A 15,259-nucleotide genomic window follows, 5' to 3' on the forward strand; every position below is an offset into this window, starting at 1 on the left:
CAGGAGTTCCAGACCAGCCTGACCAACATGGAGAAACCCCATCTCTACTAAAAATACAAAATTAGCCAGGTGTGGTGGCGGGCGCCTGTAATCCCAGCTACTCAGGAGGCTGAGACAGGAGAATCGCTTGAACCTGGGAGGTGGAGGTTGCAGTGCACCAAGATCGCGCCATTGCACTCCAGCCTGGGAAACAAGAGCGAAACTCCGTCTCAAAAAAAAAAAAAAAAAAAAATTGTTACCCGCTTCTTCACATTCATATACGCTGAACTATTACAACAACAAAAAATAACGAACAATGTGGTAGTACTATCATACTACTCATATTTCCAATAGACATTCAAGGTTATCTTAGTCATCTTAACAGTAGTTTATTTCTTGGTGAATTGGGGTTGTGTTGAATGTAAGAGTACCACGTTGAAGGTTGATGAGTAACGGAATTACCTTGCAAATTGAATCCACTCCTCCTTTTAAAGTAATATCCTGAATTATTCCCAAAGTTACAGTGTCAAACATGTAAGAGACCTTGTGTCATATTGTGGCATACCATCAGTTTCAATTCTTCAGCCACAATGTTTTTATACTTTCTTATCCTATTATCTGGTAAGCAAGCGAGGGAATAACTTAGGGTCAAAGACTCTTAGTTTTCATATAATTGTGATTCTGCAGAAGTATTTATTTAAGGAAAACATATGTTTTAATGAAAGCTACATGCATTCCATTATTTTTAAATGGAATCATTTAAAAATCATTTAAATCAACATGAAAGAATGTAGCATGATCAATATATATGCATCGTTACTTCCACAAAAGTCGCTCAGGCAACACACCATACCTTTGATAGATTAATCAAAGGATTACGAATTCTCCATAGATTATCTTCCTTAAAAAGGGATGGCATGTTAAAATTGACACCTATTATCTGAAGATGTTCTGACCCAGGTTACTGGTCCTTCTGTTTTTAAATCTCAGCTTCACACTCCCTGCAAAAATACCTTTTGTTTTCATAGAGCTTTATAATTGTTGAAACATTTGCATATTCAGTACTTTTTGTTTCCCTGGATAGAGCCTGTTCAGGCAACAGTGGCATATTGGGAAGACTAGAGTACAGTTCACAAAATTGGGTTCCAGGCCCACATCGACCATTTAACCTATGTTTTGAGCTTGGACAAATTGTTTGAATTGTTTGCTCTTCCTGAGCCTCAGATTCTCCATCCATAAAATTGAGATAACCGTATCACAACATAGCTATGAGACCAGTCATATAAAATAAGTACTGGACCTTGACTTGTTAAAGCGCTATACAAAACCCAAGTACTATTTATACTAGATGTGTAGAATATTAAAGAGGGGTTCAATTGTGAACAGGGGCTCTATCTCAGAGAGTAAGATACAGTTTAAATTTAATATTGAATAAATAATTTCCTAAAGAAGTATACATCTCTGTATAGTTATGGCAGTTTTATCAGACCCACCTTTTAGAGTAGTATTTCACAAAAGTTCACTTTCTCACTCACCTCTATCAAAATAACCTGACCGCTCGTTAAAATTACAGATTTTGATATCCCTTCTAACTTATGTGTAGTCACACTTTTTGGATGTGGGGCCCAGTAAATCTACGTGTTAAATACCACAGGTTTTTGTTATATAAAAAAGTTCAAGAATCAGGTTTTCTATTTCATTTTTTTTTGATTTGTTGTATTGGCAACACTAATATAAGAAATAAAAACAGTGTTCTAGGAATCCTACTATGTTGTCATTTAATACTACTGAAATGTAAGTTGGTCTTACTTATTTTCATGATTATGAAATTGATCATAAGATTAACATGCAATATAACAATAAGGTAATCTGCATTTCTCTTTTAGGTTCCATCTCAGGATGATTCCAAACCAACCCAGAGGCAATTTACTATTCTCAACTTTAATGATTTAATATCATCTGCTGTTCCCATGACACCTGAAGATCCTTCATTTTGGGACTGTTTTTGCTTCACAGAAGAAATTCCAATACGAAATGGTACAAAGTCATGATGATTCCCTGAGTAACAAAGGGAAATGAAAACTGTTTGTAATCTTCCGTATTCACTGAAAAATAAATGCTTGTTTAGTATCAAATTTTATTTCACAAAAGTTTTTTTAAAGAACAGAAGCTTTTTCAATTTAAAAAGAAAAAAAGCAGACTTCTGGTTCAAGATAGCTCACTGGAATACATGTTTACCTCTTTCTTTCCTAAATTGTATTGAATTGATAGGAAGGATGGCAGAATCTTAAAGTAATACATGCTAACTGTAGAAAAAAATAGAAAATGCACATAAGCAAAAGGAAACATTTAAATGCTGTCTTTCAAAGATAACTACTCTTAAAACCTTGAGTATCTTTTCAGACCTTTTTCTTGGCAAATGAATCCATATTGACATATTTGATTTTTTAAAAACATGGACACATACTGTTTTGTAAATTTTTTTTAACTGCACATCTACTGTTCATAAATATACCTCTGTAACATAACTTTTTGTGGTTCTAACGTACTCTGTTGTATAGCTAATACAAGTTAGGATGCTTTTGGCCAGAGGTAACAGTGTCCAAATATAATTGGCCTAAGTAACCTAGGAAATTGTTTGACATAACACAGGGTTCAGGGGTGTCATTAAAGACACACTTTTTTTGCCTTGACCTCAGTTGGTTTGTTTTGTCTTAGGCTATTCCACCTCTCGATCACAAGAGCTGCTGCTATAATTTCCAGTTTTACATCTTTGTAAAATTGTATCTCAAAGGCAGAAAAGGCCATTTCATCTCTCATTTGTTTTATCCATGAGGAAGACTTTTAACAAAAGCCTCCAGAAGATTTCCCCTCAGTTTCCATTGACTTAGATCAGGTTACAGAGAAAGGCAATGTCTGACATTTTTAGTCTCTGTTAGAAGTAGACTCTGTTGAAAAGAAAGAAGCTAAGCTAGGTGTGAAGAATGGAATTGGAAGCCCACTGCCTTCCCATAAGAAAGGTTTGCCATAATTTACTCACTTTTTTCTGTGTTAGACATTTTGATTGTCTGCAGTTTATTACTACAAGCAGTAGCAGAGTGAATGTCCTTGTACATTTTGAGTTACATGCTTAATTATGTCCTTGAGAAAGTTTCTAAAAGTGGAATGATGGGTTTGACTGGTTCACAGGGCTTTAATTGTACAATTTACCCCTCTAATTAGTACTGTATGTATGTGACTTCCCTCCCCCCGCCAGAATACTCCTTGGTCAATTGTAGGTATTCTTTTTGATTTAATTTTTGCCAATATAATTAAAAAATGGTATGTCACTTTTAAAATTTGTATTTCTTTCATTACAAATAAGGTTGATATGTCAGTGTTGTTATTGGCTTTTCATATTCCTCTTAACGTGAACTGTCTGTTCATTATCTTTACCTGTTTTCGTTTTAGCAAGTAGTACTTAATTTAAAGTGTGAACATAATATATAAGATGCCAGGACCATCATATTGATGACAAAAATCTATTAATGTGGTTGTAGTGCATGTCTTGGAGTTAAACTCTTTAAGTATCAAGAAGTAAAATAATTTCATTGTTTCTGTTACTAACATTAAAAGTGTGCAAATTGTATAAAATTAGGTACTTTGATTAGTTAGAAAAAAAAAGTTGAATGTTTTGTATATATTTTTTATTTTATTAAGCATGCCCAGTTATGCCAAGCATAGTAAATAAAGGTCAAGTAGCATTTATAATAGAGGAAGTATTGTTATCCCTAGCATGAGTGTAATGGTGATATGAAAAACTTTGTCTTGTCATTATAATAATAAAAAAATGAACATTTATTATGGAATTTCTGTGAGCCTGACACTGTGTTGGATTTGTGTTTTTTAGTTTTTAGTTTTTCTGTTACTTTTAATCAAAGTTTCATGTGTACACAGCTTTAAAAAATTGAATAGATCTGTAAGATTTTTTTTTCCTAAGGAAAAAGACCACTACTCTGACTTCTTCCATTTCCTGTCTCCAGGGCCAGCCCTTTCAACTCTTTTAGATGTTATTTTTTTTGTTATTTATTACCATGTCTCCAAATGACATGCTTATATTGCTTTTACTTGATTTTTAAATTTTAGGCATTGTTTCTTTGATTCTCAAAATAAAGCTTTCGTCTTCTGCTTCCCAGCATTACACATTCCCTTTTTATCCCCTTTTCTTCTCCCAACATAATAATTCAATGTTTACATTGTTGACTGTGATTACACTAAGGATATATGTACATTACCGAGATTATGTAACTGCTGTGTACAGCTGAGTGATGTATTATCCTTACCATACTACTAATTTTTTATTTCCTTTAGTTAATTGACTGCATAGATTTCTACCATATGTATGAATATCTTCTCTATATGTTCAAACATAACAATTATTCCATCAGTTTCTTTCATCTTTTAAAAAATCACTCCTAGAGCAATCTGCTTTGTCCAAGTTGGACTTTGTGCCTTCTATAGCTGGTGTACAGCTGTAATCCTGGGATCTCCTTTACCATGATCCTGGGGATTGTCTCCCCTGTGTTGGATTCCCTGTTTCCCCATTTGCTATCTCTCACATCTTAGATTTACTCCATTCATGTGGAATAGCTTTTTGAGAACAAAGTGGGCATAGGCGTTACATTTTTTGCGACTTGTAAGAGGAAGGGACAGTCCTCCTATGCAGAGTGGTATAGGGATCTAGTTGTTTCTTAAACCCATTATCCTATCCACCTCCACATGAAGCTCTTTGTTAATGCTGTATTTATATCCACTTTTTCCAAGTATTTGATGCTGTATTTTGCTGAGTTTTGTGCTGGGCTGGCACATGCTGCCTCATACTCATGTCTGCTGGGTCCAATTATAACATACTGACCAACGTATGGCTTTATTGGTCTCTGTTAATGTGTTTCCTGCATAGGAACTCTCATAAATTGATTTTTAAAATGAATCTGTATATTTGTGTCTCTTCCATTTCAGACTCAGAAATTGAAAAGATTTGGATAAATTTTCAATTAAATTTTTCACTATCAAAATTAGAATTGTTAACCTATTCAGAATCTGAAACTCAAAAACCAGTTAGGTTTGAGTAACTCAACAGCTCCTCACTAGTGGAACTATTACCATCTTAACTTGAGTACCAAATAGATTTATAAATACACATACGCAAATATATCTTTGGTCAAAAATATTCTGAAAACAACTCCAAGTATCAGTACTTTTAAAGAGGATATGAAGAGAGCTAATGAATGATGGATTTCATTTTTATGGGGGAAATAAATATACCTTCATAGTATTTGTGAATTTGAGATTGGCAAAGGTCTTTGGATGTATTTCCAGTTTATCAGTTAATGTCAGGTAACTGCTGTGTATGTCTTATGGTGTTTATATTAGAAGCTATTTTGCATCTTAAGCACTCATGTATCAGGCTATTTAATTCTTATAACTCTATGGAGTTGTATTGATGGGGAAAGTAAGTTACTGAGTTCTTGAACAACTTACTAAAGGTTATATATTCATTGAATACTGAAGCTTGTTATTTGATCAGAGTTAGGCTCAGATCTTTAGATCCAGAACCTCAGTCAACCACTAGACTTAGTGGTGTGCTGGTAAATATTTAACAACCAGCAATCCTGGGGCAGGGAAGAAGAGGCCTTTATATGTAGCTTTTGCTTATTCCATGAAATAACGGCGTGTAACCAACACCTAGGTTTAGCACATGTTGGCATTTTGCCATATTTGCTTCAGATCTTTTTTCATCTTATTTCAGGAATAAAACAAATGCAGCTAAAGACTTCCTGCCCCCCAGTTACCACCCGTTCATCTTTCCCTTTCCAGGGATAATCTCCAATATTTGTAATTTTATGCTCTTATGCGTTTACTATTTGTATGTATAGTGTTTTGTGATTAAATCTTACATTTCCCTATTAGGATTGAATCATTAGGATGGAATCTCTTTGTGTGCTACTTAGAAGTAGCAACAGTGTCAGAATAATTGAGCTCACTTAAGCCCATACTTCTCAAGGAGTATACATACTTAGGAGTAGGCACTGGTGTGTTGGTAGTAACTCATCAAAAGATAGCAGTTGGTCATCTAGAGGCATTCATTTTATCTGAAATTTTGGAAAGAATCTTTTCATAATAAAAGTATTACAGACATTGTAAGTAGCATGCAAATTTGTCTGTATTTTAAGTAAAAAGGGTGTGGGGCTTCAGAGGAATTTTCCTGCCCACGAGTACATAGTTGCTGTTCTTTACTTTTAGGGTCATTTTTGAATGAAAAAAAAATTGGAAAGGAGCCAGCATTATAAGGGGAAAAAAGTAATATTTGTTGAGTACTTAAGCAGTAGAGCCCAAATCTTGGTGTGGTATACCCCTCTGCAGGTCACCTTTAGGGGACTGACCATGTTGAAGGTGTAAGACCACTTTTTTACTATCCTAGAAGCCTTCAGCAATAAGCAAGTGAAATCCCATAAATTTGATGGTCCCGATAGTTCCATGAGTGTTTTCGGTTGTTACTTAGTACCCTTTAAAGCTCTTTATGCTTTTTCCAGCAAGAAGCCTGCTAAACTAGTTGTTCTTTTCCCCTCTAAATCCACTATCTTTCACCCTTCAGTACCCCAGGAAGCTGACTTCTATGTACCTTATTGGCCAGGCTGTCTTTTCCTTGATCGGGTTTTGCAAGTAGAGGTGGGGGAGGGTATTAGCAGAAGACTAGGTAGAAAGGGAAATAGGATGATTATCCACTTGCCTTCCTGCCCTGCAGTGGCTTGGAAATAACTGTGTTCCTCAGCATCACAGCTTCTGACATAGCCTTCTCCATTATATAGATCTCACAGGTTCAGGAACCACTTTTCCCTGCCTTTTCATTTTAGGAGTAGAAAGATCTTGCTCTTGCTTAGCCTAAGCTGCTGCACCATCTCTCATAGATTTCTGTTATTCTTGCCTACACCCTCTTTGATCATTACTTTTGGTTGTGCCATCTGTTTCCTGCTACAACCCTGAATAATACAGTAATTTGTACCATGAGTAGTCCTGGAAAAGTGGAATTCTGGAATTGGATTGCTCACATATTTGATGTGTATACAAATCACTTCCTTGTCAGGGAAAATGGATGCTTATCATTGGTGGCAAGTGATGATGTCGCAATTGCTCACATCATCACTAGTAATGGCTGGAGCCATGGAATACAAGTGGAGTACAGTGTTGGAAGATCAAGTGGCTGTGGCACATAGTCACTATGGTCATGGTAGGGATTATAGAGATCGTTAGGAGGACTGGCTCTTTTGAATGTCTAGAGCATATACACAGGGAAAAGGACAAATTGAAAGCAAAGGGAAAAATTGGGAAAAAAAGCATCACAAAATCTATGGCAAGTCTAGGGGAATATCTTGTATTTTGTAGATAGAGCTAAGAATCAAACCTAGAGCTTTTATTGTAAAGGCTGCTGAGTTGTAATACCAATTACTGGCCAGTACTGGGTCTCACATGCTAAGGTAAGGGCATTGGTATGGAAGAAGTAGGGCCTTCAGAAATGAGATGGGAACATTTGTGTCGCCACAGGAAAGGCTGAGAACCTTGAACCTTTTACGTTTCCCTGAAACTTCCCTACTGGCAGAGGGAGCCCCATTTGTCTGAGGGGTAAGTCTTACCTCCTGATATAGTTTGAGATGTCATGTTGAATTCTAATCCCCAATGTTGGAAGTGGGATCTGATGGGAGGTGACTGGATCATGGGGGCAGATTTCTAATGAATGGTTTATCACCATCGTCTTGGTGCTGTCCTTGTGATAGTGAGTTCTCGTGAGACCTGGTTGTTGTAAAGCAGGTGGCACCTCCCCCTCACTCTCTCACTTGCTTCTGCTTTCTGCCTACTCCCCCTTCACTTTCCTCCATGAGTGTAAGCTTCCTGAGGCCTCCCTAGAAGCTAGGCAGATGCCAGCATCATGCTCCGTGTAAAGCCTGCAGAACCATAAGCCAAGTAAACTTTTTTCTTTATAAATTGCTCAGTCTCAAGTGTTTCTTTATAACAACACAAGAATAGCACAGTATGCATCTCCACTTGCCCTGCAAAGGAAAAACAGTGTATCAATGAATTCACCTGAGACGGTTCTCTCATAAGCAGGTATCAGTTATCCTCAGGATTTACATCCACTATCCATCTTTACTTTTTGGAAAATAACAAATACCCTAAACAGAGAAGTATAAGATCAGGTCGAGGAGGAAGGGCCTACTCAGAAGAGTTGCAGAATATTGCCACTTTGCATTGTAGGGATTTGGAGGACAGAATGGGAGTGGATTCTAAGGGCATTTGACCAAAAAGGGTTACATCAGATAAGGCAGGCATACTCACAGAAAATGTGAGTTAATGTGTTGGCCTGAGAATCTGGGAATGGTGATAAGTCTGTCACATTGGTTAACTAAAACCTAAACTCAGTGGTGGCCTACAGTCAGCTATGTTGAAATGTTAGAACTCCTGATGGAAAGAGTCCAGAGTCTTAGGAAGATAGGAATGGGGATCTGTTCTTTGCTAATCTGCTCATTCATCCTCTGAGGGATGGGCTTAGAAGACAGTCACTTCACCAAGGATGTTTTTTTTAAATCCATTAGTAAAGGATTACCTTGAAAAGCCTTATGGTGTCATCTCTGTAGATCAAAGATGCTGCAGTGAATTTAGGTTACTTGTTTTCAATGGGAATAATATGATTCCAGAATTGTTGAGATCATGAGATGGTACTTGAGAGTAGTAATCAAAGGGTCTTGTGCCACAGAGGTTTCTGGTGATGGTTCATTGATCACAGGATCTCTAGGAGTAGATTAAATGGGCAGCTGGCAAGGATCTGTTTGACACATTAACAGAAAATTTCTAGGTGTGGTAGACAGATACTTGACTGAAATCACCGTGAGGATGATCCACTGCTTTATTAATTTTTTAAAGAACTTAGCCATTTTATAGACTTAGGATCTCTTAATGAAGGGGGTAGCTAGATCCCTTTGACAAAGAATCCTGCAATGCAGTCACAAGTATACAAGAGAAATCTTCTCCCAATCCTTTCTAGGGACACCTGTGTCCATTTACCATGGTGATTTTTCACTGGGGAAAGAGAAATACTAAGAACTTCTGGAGCCTGTTAGATACTGGTTCTGAATTGATAATAGTGAGCCCAAACTGCGTCTGTGTTGCCTTGTCAAAGTGGAAGATATAGACATCAGGGAAAATGCAGTCTTGGCCTAAGTCCATCTCATAATGTGGTTATTTCCCCAGTTTCATGTCGAATAGTGGAATAAATACACGGTTGTCTCTCAGTATCTGTGGGGGTTGGTTGCAGGACCCCCCTCAGATACCAAAATCCATGGATGCTTAAGACCCTTATATAATGGCATAGTATTTGCACATCCTAAGCCCATCCTCTCACCTACTTGAAATCCTCTCTAGATCACTTACAATACATAATTATTGTTGTACTCTATTGTTTTCCTAATTTATATTATTTTTATGTTGTATTGTGTTTTAAATTTTGAACAGATGTTGGCTGAATCCACAGTTGCGACTCCTACAGATAGAGAGGGCCAGCTGTACTTACTAATTTGCAGGTGCCCCACATTGGTTCCTTTCCCTGCGAGGTGAAAGTTGTGGTAGCAAGGACCAAGTGGAAGCCCCTAGAACCGCTCATCCCTGCCTCCAGCTAAGGCAGTAAACCAAGTAATACTGCATCCCTAAAGGAACTGCAGAGATTAGTGCCACAATCAGAGACTTGAAAGATGTAGAGGGGTGATGTGGCTGTTTTCACTCAAAACTTCCTAATTTTCCCTGGCCTGGGGGTGGCATGAATGCTGTTCTTGTTCCTTAGGTACACCGTCAGACAATTCTCCTTCCTTCCTCACATCATCGATCTATGCCACCCACCATCTCTTAGTGCAGTCATCTCTTCATCCAGTGGTACTTGCCCACATCCCCATTGAGCTTACCTGTTTGGCTAAGGCAAAATATTAGTCTTGGAAAATGACTGTAGATTACTGAAATTTAATCAGATAATGATGTCAGTTTTGGGTGTTGTTACTGGAACAAGTCAACACAACCCGTGGGACCTCAAATGAAATTGTTCACTTAGCAAATGCTTTCTTTTTCATTCCTATCAGCAAAGAAACTCAAAGCAGTATATCTTCATATGACAGAGACAGCAGTCACTGTTTTATAGCTCTCGGGTTCTCTATCACAATGTAGTCAAGAGGGGCCTTGAGCCATTACACTGATAGCATTCTGGTTTTTGGTGACCTTGGTGGTAAGACACATGCATGCCAGAAGATAGGAGAGAAATGCTGTAAAAGTTCAGAGGCTTGACATAGGGAATAAAGGAATATTCCCTCTAAAATGAAAGAAGGGTTGCATCGTTTTGCATCAAACACAATAAATAGAGCAGCATAATGCTTGATGAGCTTCTATGAATTTTTGAAGGCAAAATAACTATGTCTGATCTGTTGCTATAATCCACTTACCTGGTAGCTCCTAAGGCTGCCTGTTTGGAGGGGAGCCATGTATCTGAAAATTCTGTCAGGAAAATGGAGGCACTACAAATGTAACAGGTAATTTTACCTCTGACCACTGCTTACCTTTATGTTAGTTCTTCCTCATCCTCTCAAATTACTGAACATCCCAAATCTTGGTCCTCATAGCTCATCACTTTTCTATTAATATTTATTCCCTTGGTGATCTCATTCATTCTCAAGATTCAAATACTATCCATATGCTGATGCCTCCCAAATATTTAATGTCTGTCCACACCTCTCAAGACTTCTTCTTACCTGCCTCCAGACTCAGATTTCCAGATGCCTACACATGTCCACTTGATATCCACTGGTGGCTTGCACATAATATGTTTGAAACTAAGTTCATAATAGGCATTCCCCACCCCTTCTTACCCAAACCTCTACCATCCCTGGGATCATTTGTCCCTCTGTCCTTCTGTCTTCCTCCATCTCAGTATATGGGATCTTCGTCCTTCCAGCCACTTGGACTCAAATCCATGGAATCATCCTCTTTTCTCTCCTACTCCACACATAGGCTTCTTGCTTATACACAGTACTTGAGTACTTCTTTCAACACACAGTACTTGAGCAAAACTGTCAGTTCAATCTTCAAACCACACCCAGAGTTGGAGCACTCTTCACCATCTCCGCCGCTCCTCACCTGGTCCAGGCCACCACTGCCTCACCTGAGTGATTGCCACGGTCTCCCCAATGGACTCCCTACTTCCAGTCTTTCCGCCTTCAGTATATTCTCCGCATTGCAGCCATCTCCCTCACAGTAAAAGCCAGAGTCTTTCTAACAAGCATAGTAGCCTACATGATCTGGCCTCTGTTGCTCCCTACTGTTCTATTCTCTTTCTCATTCTCATTTCCTACTCTTATTCTCACTTCCTATTAGGTCGGTGCAAAAGCAATGACAGTTTCAGACCGTGAATTTTAAATCATTATAACTAAGCTCAGACACATCTTTATTAATCAAAGTAGGAACCATTACAATCAACACAGTTTTGCCAGTGAGAAATAAGTTTATTCCTGTAGCATAAAAATCCATGCTTCAGGATTTGACAAACTCTTGGAAAGAATTTTCTGCATCCTGCTGGTTCTGGGAGCATTTTCCCTGCAAAAAGTGGTGGTTGGTTGGCAAGAGCTCGGGTGAATATGGCAAATGAGGCAAAATTTCGTAGCCCAATTTGTTCAACTTTTGAAGCATTGGTTGTGCAATGGGAAGTCGGGCGTTGTTGTGAAGAAGAATTGAGCCTTTTCTGTGGACCGATGCTGGCTGCAGGAGTTGCAGTCCTCAATGCATCTCATCGATTTGCTGGGCATAATTCTCAGATGTAATGGTTTTGCAGGATTCAGAAAGCTGTAGTGGATCACACCGGGAACACACCACCAAACAGTGACCAGGACCTCTTTGTTTTGCAAGTCTGGCTTTGGGAAGTGCTTTGGAGCTTCTTGTTGGTCCAGCCACTGAGCTGGTCGTTACCAGTTAACATATAAAATCCAATTTTCGTCTCACATCACAATCCGATCAAGAAACGGTTTGTTGTTTTTGCATAAAATAAGAGAAGACACTTTTTTAAATTTTTATTTTCAGTTAGCTCCTGAGGCACCCACTTACTGAGCTTTTTCACCTTTCCAATTTTCTTCAAATGCTGAATGACTGTAGCATGGTCGACGTTGAGTTCTTTGGCAACTTCTTGTGGAGTTTAAGAGGGTTTGATGGTTGCTCTCAATTGGTCGTTGTCAGCTTCCAATGGCTGGCCGGTACATTCCTCATCTTCAAGGCTCTCATCTCCTTTGCAAAACTTCTTGAACCAACACTGCACTGTACATTCATTAGCAGTTCCTGGGCCATATGTGTTGCTGATGTCGCTAGTTGTCTCTGCTGCTTTACAACCCATTTTGAACTCGAATAAGAAAACGCTCCAATTTGCTATTTGTCTAACATCATTTCCACAGTCTAAAATAAACATAAGTAAACAGCAAGTAATAAGTCCTTAGCAAAAAAAAGTGAGAAATGCCCGTTAAAATGATATATAACATAACTACATTTATTTAAGAATGTATTCCAATATCAACAGTGCAAAAACCACAATTACTTTTGCACTCAACTAATACTATTCTCCCTATGTTCACTTTACTGCAACCACACTGGAATCCTCCCTGTTCCTTCAATATACCAGGCACAGTCCTGCTTCAGGTCTTTACATTTGCTGTTCCTTTGTCTGGAATGTTCTTCTCCCAGATGCTCGCATAGTTCACCCCTTACTTCCACCAGATCTTTACTTGACAGTCATCTCCTTAGTGACTTCCCCTGGACACTCTAAAATGGTACATCATTCTGTTTCCCAACCCCAACACTCCAGATCTCGGTTCTCTGCTTAATTTTCCCTGTGGGGCTTAACCACCATCAAACGCACCATATATTTTAGTGTCTTCATTATTGTATATCTCGGCTCCAGTCCTTGCCAGACTATAAGATCCAAGGAGGACAGGGATTTAAACTAGTTTTTTTACTCCTATTTCCCCATGGTCTTATAACAGTGCCTAGCTCATATAAAGGCTCAACAACTGTTTGTTGAATGAATGAATGCTGTTGTTTTGTTTTAGTTGTCTAGGGCTACTATAACAAAGTACCACAGACTATGTGGCTTAAACAAAAATTTATCTCCTCACAGTCCTGAAGGGCTAGAAGTCTGAGATTAGGGTGTCAGTAAGGTCGGTTTCTTCTGAGGCCGCTCTCCTTGGTTTGTAGATGACCCTCCTCTCCCTGTGTTTCTGCATGGTCTTTATGTTTATCTGTGTCTTCATCTCTTCTTATGAGGACACCAGTCATATTAGATTAGTGCCCACCCTAATGACGTCATTTAACCCTAATTACCCCTTAATTATCTTATGTCCAAATACTGGCACATTCTGAGATACTAGGGGTTAGGCTTTCAACATATGAATTTGGGGTGACAAAATTCATCCCACAACATGTCTCTACCCCTATGACATAGTTATTCACTTTCTCAGATGGATTATTTATTTCCCCATTCTCTCTATTTGCTCACATAATGCTAATCTCTTTTCTTCTTTGCCAATATTCCAATTTTCAAGTACAGTCTTGCATTGCTTAATGACAGGGATATATTATGAGAAATGTGTCCATTAGGTGATTTCATTATTGTGTGAACATTATAGAATATACTCACACAAACCTAGATGGTACAGCCTACTACAAACCTAGGCTATATGGTAGAGGCTATTGCTCCCAGGCTACAAACCTGTACAACATGTTACTGTACTGAATACTGTAGGCAATTATAACATAATGGTATTTATGTATCTAAACATATCTATACATAGAAAAAGTACAGTTAAAATATGGTATTAAAGACTAAAGTGGTACACCATTTTTAATGGTACACATGGTATAGGGCAATTACCATGAATAGAGATTACAGGGCTGGAAGTTGCCCTGGGTGCATCAGTGAGAGAGTAGTGAGTCAATGTGGAGCCCTAGGACCTTACTGTCCACTACTGCAGATGTTATCAACACTATACACCTCAGCTACACTAACATTATAAGAAATATTTTTCCTTCTTCAATAATAAATTAGCTTAGTATAGCTTTTAAACTTTATAGACTTTTTTATGATTTAAACATTTTTACTCTTTTGTAACAAAACTTAAAACACACACATTGTATGCTGTACAAAAATATTTTCTCTTTATATCCTTATTGTATAAGCTTTTCTCTATTTTTGAAATTTTGACTTTTTTTTTTACTTTCTAAACTTTTTTGTTAAAACCTAAGTTGCAATACACACACATTAGCTTGGGCCTGTACAGATTCAGGACCATCAACTTCACTGTCTTCCACCTCCATATCTTGTCCCACTGGAAGGTCTTCAGGGGCAATAACGTACAAAGATCTGTCATCTCCTGATAACAACGCCTTCTGGAATATCTCCTAAAGGGCTTGCCTGAGGCTGTTTTACAGAAGTAGAAGGAGTAAATTTTAAAATAACAATTAAATGTATACTATAGTAAATACACAACCCAATAACAGTCATTTATTATCATTATCAAGTATTCTGTACTGAACATACTTGTATGCACTAGACTTTTATACAACCGGCAGTGTTGCAGGTTCATTTACACCAGCATCACTACAAACACGCAAATAATGCATGGTGCTGTGAAGTTACAACAGCTATTATGCCACTAGGCAATAGGAATGTTTCAGCCCCATTATAATCTTATGAGGCCACTATTGTATATGTGGTCTATCATTGACCAAAATGTCATAATCTGCCACATTACTGTATACATTTCTATATTTATTTGTATAAAATCTCTCTCTTCCTTCCACCTTTGGACTCTTAAGTTTCAGGCATTCTGTTAACACTTGACTAATATTCTTAATTTAAACATCATAGCCACACTACAAAGTAAGCATGGTTACTTGTATTTCAAGAATGTAAAATCTGAGGCCCAAGGAAATTAGACAATTTTCCGGAGGTCATATTAACTCATAAATGATGTCATTCTGTTTTTAATTTAGTTTCCACAGACTCAAAAGCACATTCTTTTATTTCTATACCGCATTGTCATCAAGATGAATGGTGGAAAATCATACTTCTGCCTTATATGTTGTGAGTGAAGCTGCCCTTGAAGGAAGTCTCCCGTTTCAGGAAATGAAATTAAGTTTAGATTCTGAATAATTATCCCCATAAATTGAATTT

At 37.8% G+C, this 15,259-nt stretch overlaps 1 protein-coding gene across 1 annotated transcript in view; it reads left to right on the forward strand.

Moving 5' to 3' along the window:
• The window catches only part of AASDHPPT (aminoadipate-semialdehyde dehydrogenase-phosphopantetheinyl transferase), a 20,995-nt gene extending 17,168 nt beyond the window's left edge, over positions 1–3,827 (forward strand). Inside the window, exon 6 of the mRNA XM_054438202.2 lies at positions 1,866–3,827. Within this exon, the coding sequence (XP_054294177.1) occupies positions 1,866–2,030 (165 nt within the window). The 3' untranslated portion in view covers positions 2,031–3,827. The remainder of the gene's footprint in view (positions 1–1,865) is intronic.
• The last annotated feature ends 11,432 nt before the right edge of the window (positions 3,828–15,259 follow it).

This window comes from Pongo pygmaeus, chromosome 9, assembly GCF_028885625.2.
Source record: "Pongo pygmaeus isolate AG05252 chromosome 9, NHGRI_mPonPyg2-v2.0_pri, whole genome shotgun sequence".
NCBI lineage: Eukaryota > Metazoa > Chordata > Mammalia > Primates > Hominidae > Pongo > Pongo pygmaeus.